The sequence below is a fragment of the Bufo bufo genome, chromosome 4 (assembly GCF_905171765.1).
Source record: "Bufo bufo chromosome 4, aBufBuf1.1, whole genome shotgun sequence".
In the NCBI taxonomy this organism is placed as follows: domain Eukaryota; kingdom Metazoa; phylum Chordata; class Amphibia; order Anura; family Bufonidae; genus Bufo; species Bufo bufo.
In genome coordinates, this window is record NC_053392.1 from 98,487,332 (window position 1) to 98,507,376 (window position 20,045).

At 43.3% G+C, this 20,045-nt stretch overlaps 1 protein-coding gene across 1 annotated transcript in view; it reads left to right on the forward strand.

Moving 5' to 3' along the window:
- The window catches only part of PXDN (peroxidasin), a 117,818-nt gene that overhangs the window by 93,492 nt on the left and 4,281 nt on the right, over positions 1-20,045 (forward strand). The window contains exons 13-19 of the mRNA XM_040427572.1: positions 2,357-2,469; positions 3,642-3,798; positions 5,981-6,089; positions 7,089-7,246; positions 8,217-9,720; positions 15,612-15,746; positions 18,907-19,115. Coding sequence (XP_040283506.1) covers positions 2,357-2,469; positions 3,642-3,798; positions 5,981-6,089; positions 7,089-7,246; positions 8,217-9,720; positions 15,612-15,746; positions 18,907-19,115 — 2,385 coding nt within the window. The remainder of the gene's footprint in view (positions 1-2,356; positions 2,470-3,641; positions 3,799-5,980; positions 6,090-7,088; positions 7,247-8,216; positions 9,721-15,611; positions 15,747-18,906; positions 19,116-20,045) is intronic.

Here is a 20,045-nt window from a genome sequence, read left to right on the forward strand (position 1 = left end):
AGTATGCATAAACATGTCAGCCAAAGTGTTAAAGGGAATGTGTCATCACATCGAATGACTTTTTGTTTAAAGCGGTATTCTGGTTAGAGAAAGTTATCCTCTGTCCACAGGACTGTACCATGCTATCTCTAGAGCTCCCATAGAAATGAATGGAGTGGGGACGCGCATTTCTGACCAGCTGCTGTGTCCATATCAGGGAGGACTCCAAGGGGTACGGAGCCCCGTCCTTGTGATCTATGGGGATCCTAGTAGTAAGATCCCCACAGATCTAATAGTTAACCCCTATCCTAACACCTAACCTGCTCTAACTGGAATATCCCTTTAAATAACTTTTTATGTTAAACAGGTATTTTTATATATATATATATATATATATATATATATATATATATTTTTTTTTTTTTTTTTTTTTTTTTTTGTTTTATGTCACTACCTTTTATTTTAAAAAAAAAGTTGTATATAATCCTGGAATTTTCACACTGGTCACTAGGCCTAAAAGTATGTTAAGATTTCCTTTTCTTTTAGAGCAGCCACATGGGCAATAGACACAATGGTCAAGAGTTGACTCTATTGATTTGTATGGAAGAATTTTCTAGGCTTGCTCTGTGACCGGTGCAGAGGTCAGGAGGGAACAGATAAGCTGTAATATACCCTTTGGGAATGGTGGATCCTGTGTTATCTATATAGAGGTGTTACTTGTCATTGTAATTATGCTTCTGGTGATAATGAGATGGCTCCTTAAGTTACCTGTGCAGAACAGGAAATCATGGCCCATTATTAGGCCTAGCAGCCACTGTGTACATACAAGGGAGTCTGTCAATCTCATTAGCAAACTTTTTGCAAGCAGTGGCATCTCCATGCTGAAGGTCAGATCATGCGGAGGAGTATGCTTGCACCAGCCCTATTAAAGATTATTCTTGAAGGGGATGTCTAGGATTAGAAATAATGGATCTGCTTAGATTGTAGGAAATGGCTTCCTTCCTGTCCATGGGTTGTCTGGTTTTGCTGCTTGGCTCTTCTTTTCTTTTTTTTTTTTTTTTTTAGCGAAATACTAATGTTAGTGACATTGTCTGAGATTTTCCAAACATCTAGTGAGATAAATGGTTAAGTAATTGAGCTTGTATTTCCTCATTTTATTATTTCCACAGCCGTCTTGGAATAAATGATATTTGCCAACTCCAAGTTTTGTTGCACTTCAGTGTTCAGCCAAGTAACCGCTGCAGTTCTCTTTGCCTGATCTCCTCGCCAATACAGGAGCACAGCTATGGAAATCTAGATGTATGTAGAGTCCACATAGTGGAGCGTACTTGAGAGCCCAAGGATCAGGGATGTTGAAATCTAGAACGCCTGACCCTTCTTTACTCTAACATCTTAAAGGGGTTCTCTGGGAATACCGAGTTTTTGGCAAGTTTCCCCAGCCTCCCAAACTTTGCCTCACCAGATTCTCTGCTGCAGCCAGTGACCGGCTGAAGCCAGTCATTGGCTGCTGCAGGACAAGTGACCAGTCTTATACAGCTCTGGATGGAAACAGTCCGGAGACCAGAGCATAGACATGGCGAAGGCAGTGCAGAGTGTCAGGGAGCATAGTACGAATCTTCCGTTTAGAGAGGCAGGCTGCTGGCACTTGTTAAGAACTCTGTATTCCCAGAGAAGCCTGTGATTGGAAACCAATATTCCCTGCAGAGTTCCCTCCCGGCAATCACCTGCTCGCTAGTGGAGGAGACCGCTGCTTTTACATGCAGCAATCTCCTCCACAGCATGGAGAGGAGCAATCACTATGTCATTACTCATCCCCATACTGTCTAGTAGTTTGCCGTCGGCAGATCATTATTAGACACCACGATCCGCCGCCTGCAAATGGTAATTTTTTAACATTTCAAAAGATTTGGCTTGCCCAATGATCGATTATTACACTGCCAGATAATCTGACGAGCGTTCATGCGAACGCTCGTTAGCGATTATCTGCCAAAATTATCCGCATCCTCCCTCAGTCGCTGCATCTAGACTGACCTCTACAGCTACGGGCTGCCATAGATTTCTGTCTTTGGTTACACCAGTAAACTGGTGTAAATAAAGATAAATGAATCGGTGGCCCCTCCCTCACTATGGAAAGTGGCGAGGATGGCATAGAAGTGCCTCTTGCGACAAAGTTTTGTTAAAGGGGTTCTCCAAGACTATTAAATGCCCCCCATATGCCCGGGCGCCTCACAATGAATATACTTACGTGGCTCCCTGCGCAGCTCCTGTTCCCCATACGACCGCTGCTGCTTCTCCCCGTTGGCGTATGAAAACACTATATAATGGTCTTTTTTTCCACTCTCCATGCATAGTCTAAATGGGATTTTTTCTTTTTCAGTCACCCCTGTGTTTGCTACTGTGCCCAGTGACATGACTGTGGAGGTCGGTTCTGAAGTTCATATTCCTTGCGTTTCCCAAGGAGATCCTTTACCTGTTATAACATGGAACAAGGTAACAAATTACATTAGGAGTTAGTTTCGGGATATTGGAAATGTAGATTGTTAAAGCTCAGGTGTTATTATTAATTTCGAATATAAAGTGCTTTAGAATTATCTGGCAAACACTTAAAGGGTTTACTGGAAGTTTAATATTGATGACCTGTCCTTATGCTAGGCCATCGGTATCAGATCAGCTATTTGCAGCACATGCTGTACACCACAGTACCACTGTACTGTGTAGTGGCCGTGTTTGGTGGCTGCATTCAGTGGGAGCAGTGCTACAGTAACCAGGTGTGACCACTACAGAGCCCCGGAGCGGTGCTCTTCCAGTGGACATGACCACTACAGAGCCTTGAAGCTGTGGTGTTCCAGCAGGGGCGGACTGGGAACATAAAGTGGCCCTGGAAAAAATACTAAAAGTGGCCCCGTTTCGTTGTTGGGTCCAAATTGATGGAAGGCAGGGCTACAAATACCATATTGTGGTACATTATACCACCCCAGCATAGCCAAACATCACAGTCCATCACAAAATACTGCCAACAGCACAAAATACATCCCCAAAAACTTCCTCGAGGACGGCTCAGATGGCCCCCTGTGCATCGGCCCATCGGGAAGTTTCCCCGTAAGGTCTATGGCCAATCCGCCCCTGTGTTCCAGTGTATGGTAGCTTCTGCAAGCAGCTGATGGGCAGTGGTGCTGGGGTTTGGATCCCTGCCAATCTGATACTGATGACCTAGGATAGACTCTCGGTATTAAACTACCCTGCCCCCTTGCCACTGAAGTCAATAGGGTATCAGGTTTGATCCAAGCCCTACTGTCAGGTCTCCGTGTTCAGCTCTATTGTTAAATCCCTTAGTGACTAACAGTATGTCTCTTTTTTTTATGGTGGTCATTAAGGGCTAACAATCCCAGATTTCCTGGGATTTTCATGAATTTTCAGAGCCAATCTTGCAAACTTCAGCCTATCCTGGTTTTAAAATTGGAGGTGCTGAGGTGAATACTGGCCCAAATTGTGCATTACTGGTCAGGTTTGAGGCATGTCCAAAGGCGGGGTTTAAATGTTGTGAATTTGCAAACTAAAATTTTGGTAGGTATTGGTTAAGTGCTTTTGTATTTTAGATCAAAATATTAGTTTTGCTGGTGCTATATGGATAACTTATAATGTTGTGCACTGCTGTCTTGTAGGATGGCATACAAGTAACCGAAAGTGGGAAATTCCACATTAGCCCAAATAGCTACTTGGCTATCCGTGATGTTGGCCCTGTAGACCAGGGTCGATATGAATGTGTGGCAAGAAACAGCATTGGCTATTCTGTCAGCAGCATGGTTCTGTCCGTGACAGGTAAGACACAGTTAGTAACCTTTATACATTTATGTTGCCTGCCCTGTAGCTGGAGCCCGACTAAACGTAATAATTTAGAAAGGGCCAAAGTTCCTCTCCGTGTCCGAAATACTCAGAATAGTCAACAGATGGAGAAGTTAAAAATTATAAACGAAAAAATTGCATATGACCACTATTTCTTCAATGTGGAAAATTGGCAAATTCCCCCATATTTCACATTTTTTGGTCACTTGAGATTGTTGGGAGTGAGATATTGGGGCTTATCTGTAGTCACACCTGAACATTGAAGCTAAATGTTTTGACGATAGTATTGGTTATTCAGCTTGTTCCCCAGTACAGCCTTACTAAATTTAGGCTGCTTGATGTCACAGTACACTATATTCTGTGTTCCTTATGTAAAGTAAATGTATTTGGCTTGACGCTTTTGATGGAGCTCTCTTGGTGATGGTTTGTCCATTATACATGCATAGTAACTGCAAGTAAAAAAAGATTATGGTTCAGTATGTTCCTAGTGCGTACAGAGAATTAGGGACCATGCACCCTATGAGGCGGGCAGACGATAAATGTGACCTTCTGATATATCGTTTTCCCTCACTGTGTAAGAAAATGTAGACTAAGTTGACCACTCTAAAAACAAAAAAGTCATTCCACACTGTATACAGTAATTGTTTTACAACTAATTCCTATGGACAACTTATGCAACTGAAACGTCTAAAGTTTCATACATCTGGTTTTTATATTCACCACATTTTGAATATTTTCCAGGATATGCTCTGAACATAAAGTTCTGCTTACACAACATTTTAGTTTTATTTTAGGGGGTATTCAACAATCTTACTTCCTGACATTAACAATGGTGGATCAGAATTGTAGCAAATGATTGCCCAAAAGTGGTCTTTCCATTTAATAAATGAAACTATGCTACTTTCAAAGTCGGGGTAGGCCATATGATTTTGGAATTGGGACATGTTAGATGGGGAGGATGTCCTCACCAGGCTGGAGACCAGGAGCACACGGGTGTCTTTTGCTGGAAGAATTAGGCACGGATATTGTACCAAAAAAACAGGTGGCCATGGGGGAACCCACCTCCCATTATTTTCAGTTGGAGGCCCGCTTCTGTTAATGTGATTGCGATCATGTCCTTTCGTGGCAAGTTTGGGGCTGTAAGCCTGGACCTCTTATTGAAGGCAATGGCTATTGGCTCTTGGGTGCGAAATCCGTGCCACTTTCTGTGATGAAATGATGCTATGTGAACAGCCCCTGAAGCTGGGTTTCGGCAATCAGGTTTTTTGATGCAATTTTTGAAGCCAAAGCCTGAAGTGGATTCAGAAAGAGAAGGCCTAGTCTTTCCTTTATATTTGTTCCCAGTTTATGGTCTGTCCCTGGCTTCAAAAACAGCATGAAAAACCTCAAAATGGAAACCCAGCCTTGAAATGACTACACTGAAAGTGTTAATCGCTGTAATAACTAACTGCGTCTTCTCATTTAAGAGGAGTGAAATATTGTCTTCTGCCTCAGGGCTCCATCCCTTTTGTTGTATCTTTTAGTTCTTTTAGCAATTAGTTAAGTTTACATGAAGTGACAGCTGCACCTGGAAGTCATTAGGCCTCCTTAGATAATTTGTTCTATTGATCTTTCGCTGTTCCGTGTTTTTTTTTCTTTGAATGAAAACTTCTAAGTCTTGCCTTGTAGTTAGTAGTTACCTTCAGCCTCACATTAGTGCCTTGGATTGATATGTCATAAGACCACTGTTATTGAGTGCACAGGATACTCAGTAATTGCCTGAAGGAAGGTGATGGGCAAGATTACAGAACTGTACAGTGGACTTAAATGGGTTGTCCGGGCTTTACTAATTGATGGCCTATCATCAGGACAGACCATGATTAGCTCATCGGTCATGCTCCTGCAGCTCTGTCGCTGGAAGTCAGTGCCGAAACGATATATCTACTCATCAGCCTTGTGATGAACCGTGCACTGCGGCACTGCTCCCGTTGACTAGGAACGGCTTTGTAGTAACAAGCTCCCCCCACTACAAGGTTAATGGAGCTGTGTAGTTCCAGTGATGGAGCTACACCCAAACAGCTAATTGGTGGAGGTGCGTGGGGGGTTGAAACCACACATACATACATACATACATACATACATTAATGTTGGTGTTTTTTTTGTGTTTTTTTTCTTTCAGTTCCTGAAGTCAGCCGTACTGGGGACCCCTTTGTTACTGTATCAATTAATGAAGCCATCGCCACAGTGGACAGGGCAATAAATTCAACAAGGTCCCATTTATTCGAGAGGTATTGGATCTGTGAATGTGAATGATAATAATATGGTTTCCCTCAATGAAGCACATGTGCCTTGCTCTTTGGTCACTTGCCAGGAATATACTGTTTACATTTATAGGTTGACATCACGGTGGTATGATCTACAAAGACTTTTCCTAATAAGGCCTCCCTCATGCAGGCGCTGGTGCCCGCACTCAGATACCCCGGCTGTCATGCCAGTTTTACTAGGTGACTAATGATTTAATTATACCAAGTGCTGGAAAAAAAGCAAGCAAGTCAAGGCCATCTTTACTCAGGCTGCAGTCTATTTATTAAAGACTGCAATCTGTCACTAAGATGCCAGTGTTTTGAGGCAGTTCAAATAGCCTTGCCAACCTGATCAGTTTATTATTATTTTTACTTGCTTGTAGCTATGAGATTTAAGAGTCAAATGCGTGCAGTATAAATGTCATGCATTGTGATGAGTCTACCTGCTGTCCTTTGTAAAATCACAGATAACATATCATGAGTTGTGGCCAATGACAAGTTACCTCCATGTATAACACTCTGCTATCGCTTGCCTTACAAACCTGTATGACTTGGGGTACATCCACACACAACGATAAGTGTGTGTTTACAAATGGCAGATTTGGTGCAGAAATTCTTGAGACTGTCCCATTCCTCTATATGGAAATCCACACACCAGAAACCATCCCATTCCAGTGCATGGAAATGATTTTGTTTTCACACATTTCTGCCTTGATTTGCAGCATGTGAACATAAACTAATGGAGTGGCAGATTGCAGAACCATTAACACACTGCATAAAATGCTGCAAAAATCACTTAAGACCACAATTGAGAAGACAAACTTTGTGTAAATACATGCACTCTGCACTCATCGCAGTGCTGGAACGGTGACGCGTTCTACCGCTCCATCATAGTTCTATTTCAGGACACTCTGCTTAATAACTTAAGTACCATTGTATTATATTATACTCTCTCATTTCTGACTACTTTTCCATTTCTTTTAGTCGCCCCCGATCTCCAAATGACCTACTGGCCCTCTTCCGATATCCCAGAGATCCATATACAGTGGAACAAGCTAGAGCAGGGGAAATATTTGAGCGAACCCTCCAGCTTATCCAAGACCATGTTCAGAATGGTTTGATGGTTGACCTCAATGGGACAAGTAAGCATTTGAGAAGGCTTTTCGTGCTGTAATTTCTCTCCTTAGGGCGTCACCTAGGATCTCTCTCATGAATTTTGCTGTCTTGTTGTTGTTCTTCAGGAATCAGTGCTGGCTTGCGTAGGGCTAAGGTGATAATTTATTCTTTGTTCAGATGGCAATTCACCTTTAACTGCTGTTCCACCCCAAACCCCATACATTCATGCTTGTTTCAAGTGTGAATGTCTTCACAGATGGTAGGATGTGACATGGAAGTCTGATACTTCTCTTCTGTTGGGAGAAGGTTGGCACACAACCACTATATATACTATGTTGCTTGGGTGGTTTGACCAATTTTGCGCTTTTGCATATTTGTGTTCCATCTTTAATAACTTGCTAGTTTCTGTTTTAGCAGATACATGATACGATTAAACACTAACAATAGGTGTAAACGCTTTTTTGATATAGTATGTGTCCTGCACATCACCATCTGACTTTAAAGAATTTTCCAGTATAGAAAAATAGGGTACATTGTTTGTGTTTATATATTAGATTTATACCAAAATGGAAAATGCAGTAATAATAAATAAAAAAATTCCCAAAAGTATCCATTGCCTTTAAAGGGGTTCCCTGGGCTTTTTTGAAAATCCCAGAGCCTTCAGACCGGAGTCATGTCCTGATGCTGACATCTCTGCTGCGCTTTGAATGGCTGCGGGTCATGCCTGGATGTGTTTACGAGCCTTCCTGTTCGAATGCACTTGCAGTATACCGCTGATCAGGAAGACTCGGGAAAACATCTGGTCAGGACTCAAGTCAAAGAGCCTGCAGTCAGTCCGCGCTCAGCTGAGGCAGCAGCATTGGGGTAAATGTTTGATTGAAATAGAAAGGTAATTAATAATGGTTGGTGGATAATTTCTGGGTCATTTTCTAAATCTTCAATTTCATTTAGAGTTTCACTATTTTACAACCTGTTCTTTCTTTTCTTCCTTTTTAGGTTATCACTACAACGATCTTGTATCACCTCAGTACCTTAACTTAATTGCCAATCTCTCAGGATGTAGAGCTCACAGGCGGATAAACAATTGCACTAATATGTGCTTTCATCAGAAGTACAGAACCCATGACGGCACCTGTAATAACCTCCAGCATCCTATGTGGGGAGCATCTTTGACAGCTTTTGAACGATTGATAAAATCTGTGTATGAGAATGGATTTAATTTACCAAGGGGTGTAGGTTCTGATAGATCCTATAATGGATATCCTCTTCCTTTACCACGCACAGTTTCTACAACTCTGATTGGTACTCATACAATAACTCCAGATGAACAATTTACTCACATGTTAATGCAGTGGGGACAGTTCCTTGATCATGACCTGGACTCTACAGTAGTTGCGCTAAGCCAGGCTAGATTTTCTGATGGCCAGGATTGCAGTTCAGTGTGTACAAATGATGCCCCATGCTTCCCTGTCATGATTCCACCAAATGATCCACGAGTCAGAAATAATGTTCGCTGCATGTTCTTTGTGCGTTCAAGTCCAGTTTGTGGAAGTGGAATGACCTCCTTGCTAATGAATTCTGTCTATCCTCGGGAACAGATGAACCAGTTGACCTCTTACATTGATGCGTCTAATGTCTATGGAAGCTCTGATCATGAAGCCCAGGAGATCAGAGATTCTGCAAGTCACAGAGGCCTCTTAAAGCAGGGCATTGTTCAAAGATCTGGAAAACCACTTCTACCTTTTGCAACTGGGCCACCTACTGAGTGCATGAGAGATGAAAATGAAAGTCCTATTCCATGCTTCTTAGCTGGGGATTTTCGAGCAAATGAGCAGCTGGGTCTAACCAGCATGCATACAGTGTGGTTTAGAGAACATAATAGAATTGCTGCAGAGTTACTCAGACTAAACCCTCACTGGGATGGTGACACAATTTACCACGAGACTCGCAAGATAGTTGGCGCTGAAATGCAACACATAACGTATGCACATTGGCTGCCAAAGATTTTTGGAGAAGTCGGCATGAAAATGCTTGGCGAGTATAACGGTTATGACCCCAATGTAAATTCTGGGATTCTTAATGAGTTTGCCACAGCCGCCTTTAGATTTGGTCACACACTTATCAATCCTATTCTTTTCCGACTAGATGAAAACTTTCAACCAATTCCACAAGGTCATCTACCTCTACACAAGGCCTTCTTCTCTCCATTCAGGATTGTAAATGAAGGTGGCATTGATCCTCTTCTTCGAGGCCTTATAGGGGTTGCAGGCAAAATGCGTGTTACTTCTCAGTTGTTAAACACAGAACTGACAGAAAAGCTCTTCTCAATGGCACATGCTGTAGCACTGGATTTGGCAGCAATCAACATTCAAAGAGGACGTGACCATGGAATACCACCATATCACGACTTCCGGGTGTTCTGCAATCTCTCGTCTGTGCACACTTTTGAAGACTTGAGAAATGAGATTAAGAATCCAGATGTTCGTGAAAAGATAAGAAGGTAAAGCCTCAAGCTAATTTATTAGCCATCTTTAAGATACTCCTTAAAGACTGAATAACCCTCCCACAATGCCCAGACCCACGATACTCGGCATACTTAACTGCGTCCCCAATGCTGGTTTCCTTCCGGATCTTTCCACGGCCGTCTTTACATCTCCCCTGCATGCAAAAAACAACATCCGATGGGGGGTCTTTGTAGACCAAGCATGTCAAACTCAAAGGCTAACATGGGCCAAAAAAAAAAAAAATTTAAGTTTATGTGGGCCGCATCAAAAAAAATATTTTTTTTTTACAATATAATGCAGACGGATCCGTTCTGAACGGATCCACCGTCTGCATTATATGAGCGGATCCGTCTCAGACGGATCCGCTCTGAACGCAAGTGTGAAAGTAGCCTTAGGGGCGAGAACCTGGGATCTTTCATCCCTTGTCCTATTCAGCTCTATTAGGGTGAATAGGACTTCACACTGTCCCTGCTGCTCTGTGCCTTGTGCACACAGCATCAGGGATGTTACCATGGCAACCAGGGCTTCTGTAGCATCCTGGCTGCCATGGTAACTGATCGGAGCCCCAGGCTTACACAGCTGGGGCTCCGATCAGAAGCTGCCACTGCACCACCAATGAGGGGGAGGGGAGAGGTCCCTGTGGCCACTGCCACCAATGATTTTAATACTGGGGGGGGGTTGAGAGGGGCTGGCGCACTGTGCCACCAATGATTTTAATGGGATGGGGGGTTGAGGGGGGCACACTGCACCACCAATGATAAATTTCCCCTTTATACAGGAGGCTGGTACTGGCAGATCAGCAGTTAACCCCTCAGGTGCGGCACCTAAGGGGTTAACTGCCTCTGATCGCAGCTCCCTGTCAGCGGCAGGGTGCCGGCAATGCGATTCTGCTGCCGACACCCGCCTCCTGTATTGTGTTAAAGACTGACTCTTACTATCAGGCCACACAGAGCGGCGCCCAGCGATGTCTCAGCACTCACCATTAGTTCTGTTCGCCGCTCCGTTCGCCTGCAGTGCTCCATTACTGTCTCCTCTCCTGCTCCACATGCTGCTGATTACTATCGGAGCGATGGGAGGAGAAATCAGCTTCACTAGTGGGCGTTCCTTCTTCCTGGCTGTAGCGCTGTCCAATCGCAGCGCAGGGAGAAGGAACGCCCACTAGTGAAGCTGATGTCTCCTCCCATCGCTCCGATAGTAATCAGCAGCATGTGGAGCAGGAGAGGAGACAGTAATGGGGCACTGCAGGCGAACGGAGCGGCGCCCAGGACTAATGGTGAGTGCTGAGACATCGCTGGGCGCCGCTCTGTGTGGGAAATGGGAATAGTCCTATCATTGGTGGCTCAGTGCGCCCGCCCCTCCTCCGCCCCTCTCTCCTCATTGGTGGCGCAGTGCGCCCGCCCCTCCCCCCCCCCTCTCTTCTCATTGGTGGCAGCGGCAGCAGCACAGGGGGAGGGAGGACAGCTTCCTTCTCCCCGTGCTGCTGAGAGAACATGAGCGCGCCGATAGCCGGGCCGCAAAGATATTCATTGCGGGCCGCATGTTTGACACCCATGTTGTAGACGATAGCAAGCCACCGCGGTGACCTGCTCCCCTTGCAAAACGTGCACTGAATTTAGTACGCTGATCCAATGTTCATAGCAATATCCATAAAAATGCTGCCAATAGAGAGCTTGAATAGAGTGACCACCGAGTATGTGTCCTAGTGCTACTTATAAAGTATATGGCACTGACAGTAACTGCCAAGCGTGGTACTTGGCTGTCTCCTTCAGTCCCATAGACTTTGAATGGACCGACTGGGTGCATGCTCGACTGCTGACCCTTTTAAACTCCTCCTAGTTTCATTCTTCTAACTGCGGAAAAGGTGGGTAGAAGATAAATGCTTCAGGTTGGATACTTTTTAAGCCAAAATAGTTTTTTGTTAATAAGCAAAGATAACTGAAGGCAAATTACTAAACCAACTTCTAGAAGATCTGGTCGGCACTCGGGCTTGTGGCGGTGCACATGGAAGGGATGCGTTCTTTTTAGAAAGCAGAGGACCCCGGCACTCGCTTTCTTTAATGTGCATCAGTTGTTACATACAATGCTTCCAGAGCCTTTGTCAACTATAACACAATATACAAAAGATGCAGTATATAAAGGTCGCCCTTAGGGTTCTTTCACAGGAGCGGATCCCGTGCAGGTAATCCACTGAGTGAAAGAGAGCCAAGCCCAGTTCTGGACAGCAAAGACACTGGGCATTAACATGATTGCTTATGCTCCGTGCCTCCCTGTGACCTTTTTACTACAAAATCACAGTGAGATAAAGTTGTCACTATGATTTTGTAGTAAAAAGATGACAGAGAGGCACGGAGCATTATCAATCATGTTAATGCTTTGTGTCTCTGCTGTCCGGGACGGGGCTTGGCTGTCTTTTACGCAGCGGATTACCTGCACGGCATCCGCTCGTGTGAAAGAGCCCTTAATGTGTTCATCCTGGACAAATCTTCTGGCACTTATTAAAAGCTCAGAATTTTTATTTCAAGAGCATAAAAACTTTATCATGCAATACAAAAAAGACTTTAAAAAGCTACGCCTTTCTGATGAAACGCATTATCTTAAACACATAGCTTTTTATGTTTTTTTGGTTTTTTTTTGTATTGCATCATTTTTTTATGTGCTCGAAATAAAGATTTTGAGTTTTTAACCACAAGTGCCAGAAGATTTGTCCAGGATGCACAACAGGGCGGACTGAACAGACACAGCCAAGCCTGGGTTCCTCTAGAGCACTGTGGAGATCCAAGAGGTGCGGTACGAATACACGTCTATTTACTTTTTTTTACTTTATCGGCATATAAAGGCACAGAGGGTACCCAAGTAATGACGTCAGGCACCGTCACCCGGGCAACCAATGGGAAAAACAAGACATTGTAGTGTCATGATTCTGATCAAATGGGTTAATGCTTCAGTGATGTTTAAAAGGAAAGCAAATTATTTTTCATGTTGCTATAAATAATGGCATAAGTATGCGATAAAACTATTAGAAAATAGAAACTGACACAATTCTCAAAAGACAAAAACAAGGGGGCAGTAAGTAATTATCATTTCTGTAAGATTACAAGGATAAATGTGCAATGCTATATTCCCTATTTAACCCTTTTGGTTCCAGGGTCTGCGACGTGTGTTTCCCTATACGTTCTCTCACATGCTGGATTGTTTCCCCAACATACAGCAGACCGCAAGGACACTTTATAATGTAGATGACATTACTGTATTCAGGTGTAAATTACCCTTCAGTTTTATAGCAGTTTTTTCAGAATGAGGATGATGAAATCTGTCACGTTGGAGCATTGCATACACTGGAGACTGGTAAATGTGTGATGAATGTTTGTCTAGGGATCTTGGTTGCACTCCCCATGTCAGAATGGACAGGTTTATCACGTAAGAATAGTGATTTTCGGGTGGCTTCTGAAATTCCTCAATTTGCGGGTATGAGCTACATTGCAAAATGTCCTTGCTGTCTCCTGTATGTTGGGGAAACAGTCCAGCATGTGAGAGGCCGTATAGGGAAACATAAATCCGCCATAAGGACAGACAATTTACATCCCCCTATTCCATATCACTTCCACCCACAAAAACGTATCAAGTTATTGAGCAGATACAATATCCTAGAAGAGGTGGCGACATTCAACAGTTATTACTTAAGTGGGAGGCTTTTTGGATACACACGTTGCAGATCCTGTAACCAAAAGGGTTAAATAGGGAATATGGGATTGCACATTTATCCTTGTAATCTTCTTTTTGATACAGAAGTGATAATTACTTGTTGTCCCCCTTGTTTTTGTTGTTTGATACTCTGCTCAGATTCTATGAGAATTGTCAGTTTCTAATAGTTTTATTGTATACTTATGCCATTATTTAAAATTCTCTCATTCCTTTTAGACCTCACAGAAGCATTAACCCATTTGATCCGAATCGTGACACTGTGATGTCATGGAGGAAAGGGATGCAAATGAGCTCTTAACAAGCTCTGCCTCTAATGCAACCAGATGTAAGGCAGCTATCCTATAAGTCAATGTTCAGCTCTTTAACTAAGTCTTGAGACATGACTTGGATATTAAATAAGCCAGCACCTCATCTGCAGACAGCTGTTTCGGGGTGATCACCCCTCATCCGTGCAGAGCAGAGAAACCCTGATAGGTCTCTCACACAGTCAAGCCAGTACTCTCTGCTCTGCACTGATGAATCACCCCGAAACAGCTGTCTGCAGATTAGGTGCTGGCTTATTTAATATCCAAGTCATGTCTCAAGACTTAGTTAGAGAGCTGAACATTGACTTATAGGATAGCTGCCTTACATCTGGTGGCATTAGAGGCAGAGCTTGTTAAGAGCTCATTTGCATCCCTTTCCTCCCAGAATTCCAGAGGCGCATGTATGGCCTATAAGTCTCCTCACGCTGATTAAGGCGCACTCTCCCTAAGGAGAGATACTACCCCCTAACTGTGATGTCATGTCACTGTGATGTTTTTGGTTTACATTGGTTGCCGTGGTGACGGCACCTGTCATCATTACTTAGGTACCCTCTGTGACTTTTATATACTGCATATTTTGTATATTGTGTGCACAAAGGCTCTGGACAGGCCGAAACGCGTTTTTTGTAACAACTGATGTTAGAAACAAAGTGCCACGGGTGTATTGTTTTCATCAGCAGCTCTGTTAGGGTGCTTTCATTGGGTAACATAATCTCCCTTAGGGCCGTGTTCCTCAACTCCAGTCATCAGGACCCACCTGCCAGTCATGATTTGATAATATCCCACAGAATGAATACCTGTGGTAAGTCCTGATGCACTGACACTAACCATATCCCCTTCTCAATACTAAGGAAATCCTGCAAACATGACCGGCAGGTGGACCCTTAGGAGTGAAATTGAGGAACATTGCCTTAGGGTACAGCCTTACAGTGGTGCTGAGACGTGGCCTCTTGCGATCTGAGTCGCACAGCCATGCAAGCTGTGGCGGTATTCATTGAACTCGTTAGTTTTTTTATCCGCTGCTAGACCATTATCCATGAACTCAAAAAAAATAAAAATCTATTTCTAATGAGTTCATTGAATTCCACCGTTGCATGCATTGACGAGTGGCGGCCACATCACGGCTGCTTTGTGTGGACACACCCTTAGTATTCTCTACTTGTTCAATGTCTGTTTGGAACCTGCTCGCATATTTTTATTCCAAAAGGCTGTTTTTCAAAAGTAGAAAGTAAAGCTGACGCCTACCTATCCAGAGTTAATTTTATAGGCCTGCTCGCGAGAGTGTAGGGAGCCATCTGCGTTACTCAGCTCATCACAGGTGGGCTCACGCAATTTTGATCAAAATGAGCAGTAAGAACTTCAAATTTCTAAGTATAGTAAATAAATCAGTAATGTGACTTAAAGGGGTTGTACGGGTTCGGCCCGATGCTCTTCTTTGCCTTGTGCTGAATCATGCAGGGCAAAGGCATTTTTTGGAGATCCGGTGACGTTCCGCCACTAATGGGCGGGCTTTAGCGCCCATTAGCCTGTAAAACAGCTAGGGCAGCGCTAAAGCCCGCCCATCAGAGTCGGGAACACTGCTGGACGGAAGCCTCCGCCTAGCAGTGTGCCATTGTAAACAACAAAGCCCCGAAGCTCATATCGGGGGCCGGAGGGTTGAAGATGAACCCAGACAACCTTTTCAAAATATGTTGCATGTGTGCATATATCTCCAGCGCTTGCACTGTGTTGCTATTTCTTTGTGTTTACTTTTACATTATAGTCACAGCAGATTTACACCAGTCAAAACCCTTGATACATCACTAAGGCATCTTAAAAGTTTTATGAAAGTGCAGCAACCCTTTAATATATTTTTGAGTGGTGATTTTTATTTTTTTCAGGTTGTATGGTTCACCTCTAAATGTAGATCTGTTCCCTGCACTCATGGCAGAAGATATTATTCCAGGTAGCAGATTGGGGCCTACGCTGATGTGCCTACTAGCTACTCAGTTCCGAAACTTAAGGGATGGTGACAGGTAGGAATATGTTATTACTATGGTATAGTTTTTTCCTTTCTTTTTCTTCCTTTCTCCTTGATATGCCTATTTTATTAACATGTAACTGCCATTTATTTATTTTTTCTTCTAATGTGTAGGTACAGTGATAGGGAAAATTTTTCTAATACACTTTATTTAGAGTACTTGTACATTTGTATGATAAAACTTGCCCTAAAATGTCCTTTAGCAGTCCTCTTTGAGCATTGCTAAGGCACAGCACTCACTGTGAAGGCGGCTGGGGTTAATTCTTTTTCCCTCTCTCCTGGCTCCTATATATTTTTAGAAATTAACACCTGTACAATGCTTATATACCGTATATTTGCTCTGTCCTCCTGCTATTTTGGCACTGATCAGTGCTGACGGTGAATAATAGTTCTGTATCCCCGCACCCTGAGTAACTAACCAGCCACTGGGAGATGCAGGGAAGATTGTGCAGGCAGCACTGGCTATTGAATAGGAGAGACAGGGAGTCGCTGCTTTATGTTCTATACTGTCCCTATATGTTGTAAAGTTCTCCCACTTTACAGATTACTAGTCAGACCGCACATGGAGTATTGTGTGAATTTTGGTCACCTGTGCACAAGCAACACATAGAGCTAGAGAGGGTTTGAAAGTGTTCAAATGTAGTAAGAAATGTTGAGGGTGGACTGCAGTAGATTTAGATTTTTGATAAAGATTATCAAAACTGAGGTTATTTAGTTTATTAAAAATACTCCACATTTCCAGTGTTGTCTTTTTTTCAACACTTTTGAAGTTTGCCCTGCCATGTTGGATATCAGCTTCTGGACCAAATACTCACTGATGGCAACCCATTCCTGTCTAATTAGTGCTTGGAGTTTATCAATTTCTGTGTTTTTGTTTGTCCACCTACTTTTTGACCGCTTGAGGTCTGGGGAATTTCCAGGCCATAGACCCAAAATTTCAATGTTTTGTTCACCGAGCCACTTGGTTATCATTTTTGCTTTGCAACATGGTACTCCATCATGCTTGAAAAAGCCTCTTTATTCACCAGATTTCTCCTGGATGGGAGCAAGTTGCTCTTGGAGGAAATTTTCATGCCATTCTTTATTCATGACTGTGTTCTTAGGAAAAATTGTGAGTGAACCTATTCCCTTGGATAAGAAGCAACCCCACGCATAAATGGTCTCAGGATGCTTTATAGCTAGCATAATACAGGACACATGGTAGCGCTCACCTTTTCTTCTCCCGACCATCATTTTTCCAGATGTCCCAAACAGTCTCAAGGGGCTTCATCAGAGAAAGTAACTTTACCCCAGTCCTCTGCATCCAACCCCTGTACTTCCTGTAGAAACTCAGTCTTTGATATTTTTCTTGGATAGAAGTGGCTGCTTTGCTGCTCTTCTTGACACCAGGCCTTCTTCCAAAAGTCTTTGCTGAACTGTGCGTACAGATGTACTATCGCCTTCCAGCTGCCATTCATGGCAATCTGTGCACTGGTGGTTGAATCCTGGAAATGAGCCTGGCACTTGCTGGACCTTTTTGGGCATCATGAAGCCTTCTTCACAGCAATTGAACCCCCCTACTTGAAGTTCCTGGTGCTCCTATAAACAGTTGATTTAGGTGCAGTCTTACAAGCAGCAAAGTCTTTGGCTGTGAACTCCTTTTGATGCAAAAGCAATGATGACTGCACATGTGTTCTTGGAGGTAACCATGATTAACAGAAGAGGACAAGGATTTCAAGTACCACCGCCTTTTTAAAGTAACTAGTCTTCTCTTCTAGTTCAAGCAGCATGATAGAGTGCTATCAGCTGCATTGTCCTTATTAACACTTTCTCCTGAGTTAACACAAAGAATTGATGTTAGAAGGTCATTTTGTGACCGGGCAGAAATGCAGTGGAAAGTAGGGCTGAAACGATTACTCGATTGAATCAAGTAATTCGACACAAAATAAATCCTCGATGCAAATTTTTTGCATCAAAGATTCGTTTGTGCCACGTGACCACGGAGCGAGATTGAAGTGCTTGCTATTACTCCCGCTCCATGGTCTCCCGCTGGCCCGCAATACTCACCTTTCCAGCAGGGGGCCTCCGGACACTCCACATCACATCTATGGTTCCGCGCTGCACTGACCTCATGACGTACGCACGCTGTGACCTGACGCGCGGTGTGACATCAGACGCAGAGCTGCGCGGAACGATGGAGTGTCTGTGGCACCCCTGTTGGAAAGGTAAGTTGGTGCGACTAAGGCCAGGCACCTGGAGTGCACAGTGTCATAGCAACCAATGACTCTGTGCACTCCGGGTGTCAGGAGGAGCAGGGGGGGGGAGATGATTTCACAAGGGGAGAGTTGAGCTGCTGGCACAAGGGGAGAGTTGAGCTGCTGGCACTGGGGCGGGGAAAGAGCTGCTGGCACTGGGGGATAGTGGAGCCAATGTCACTGGAGGGAACTGAAGCACTTGGACTGATCACACAGGGGGGAATGAAGGGTGTTGGGGACTGATGAGTTTTTATAAAGGAAAACAGTCAATTCATTTTTTCTTATTAAAATAATCGATTAATCGTAAAAATAATCGATAGAATACTCTATTTCTAAAATAATCGTTTCCTCGCCATAAAAATACCACTTTCCACTAGGGCTGCAGTAAAGACTTAACAATTAATTGTAATTCATTTGATTACTTTTTATAACAATCTTGAGTAAAACTGAAGCAGCAAACTTTATGAAAACCAAAATGTATGTCTGTCTCAACATTTCTGGCCATGACTGTGCTGTAAAAGCAATGAGACTCTGGATCTGGCTGCCAGAAGATGTGATGGTGATGATGAACTCACTAAAAGAGTTAGAGGGGCCTAGACTGTAAGAATATTACAGTTACTGGAATTCTAGAGAAGGGTCCTTGACCCAGGGAGTTATTCTGATTGTGAGATATGGGGTTTGGAAAGGTTCTCCCCCCCCCCCCCCTCCCCCAAAGATGAGGAAAATTGCCTTGTACCTAATGTTGTTGTTTTTCCCTCTGGATCAACTTTTTAATACATTGAATTTTATGGGATTATGTTTTTTTGTATTCCTCTTGAAATCAAAATTCTGGAGTCTTTTTTGTGCTTACAATATATTATCTGCACAGTGTAGTCTAGTGTTGCCCCTGGGCATGTGATCTGACTGCCTTCTGTCTCATAGGTTTTGGCATGAGAATCCTGGTGTTTTTACGCCGGCGCAATTGACACAAATCAAGCAGACCTCGCTGGCAAGAGTCCTTTGTGACAATGGCGACAACATCACCAGGGTGCAGCCAGATGTGTTCAGAGTAGCTGAGTTCCCACATGGGTACATCAACTGCAACCAGATACCCCACATGGACCTGCGGCTCTGGAAGGATTGCTGTGAAGGTATGGGCTCCTGCAGAACTGATGCTTTAATGAATTCATTATTATACCTGGTACTTAGGGGATGGTCATTTTTAAAGAATGATTCTGTTTGAGGAGTTTGGTCCATATCTGGTTTGGTTTTTGGGCTACTGAACGGTGTCACAACGGTTTCTTAAGAGGAATGTGTTATCAGCAATTTATTTTTTGTTTCAAGTTTTTTTTTCATATTTCATGTCACATTATTGTTTATATTTTCCCATGGGACACGTGCTAGATTCACATTAGTGATATGCCTGTTCCGGTGGCATGTTCTGACATAAATGACAGCTGTCGGCCAGAAAAAAACCTCTTCATGCAGTGGTATTTGTCAGGCCAAAAGCAGACATTTATACTGGTAACTGTCTGGATCACCGTCATATACCATAGTCAATGGGGATCCAGCGCTGCCCAGCCATGTCCGGCAGTGCCACATACTTTGAACTCTGGCCAGAACAGCCTACCGGATATCATATCACCGTGAACATAGCCTTAGCCTAATAATTAGTTGTCACTTCCTGTTCTGTAGAGATCACTTCTCAGCCGCCATGTTATTATCATCACAGGCAGGGTTACAATTAAATGCAATACATATCTATACAGTGGCATGCAAAAGTTCATGTACACTTGGTCACAATCCCTGTTACTGTACACTGTGAAGTAAGTTGAAGATGAAATTATCTCCAAAAGGCATAAAGTTAAAGATGACACATTGCCTTTGTATTTTCATCTTTTATGTTTTCAAAAAAACAAAAAAGGATAGTTTGCTGAAGCAAGTTTGGGCACCATGAATGGTTAGTACCTAGTAGAACCCCCTTTGGCAAGTATCCCAGCCTGTAAAAGCATTTTTATAGCCAGCTAAGAGTCTTTCATTTCTTGTTTGAGGGATTTTCATCCATTTATTTCTTGCAAAAG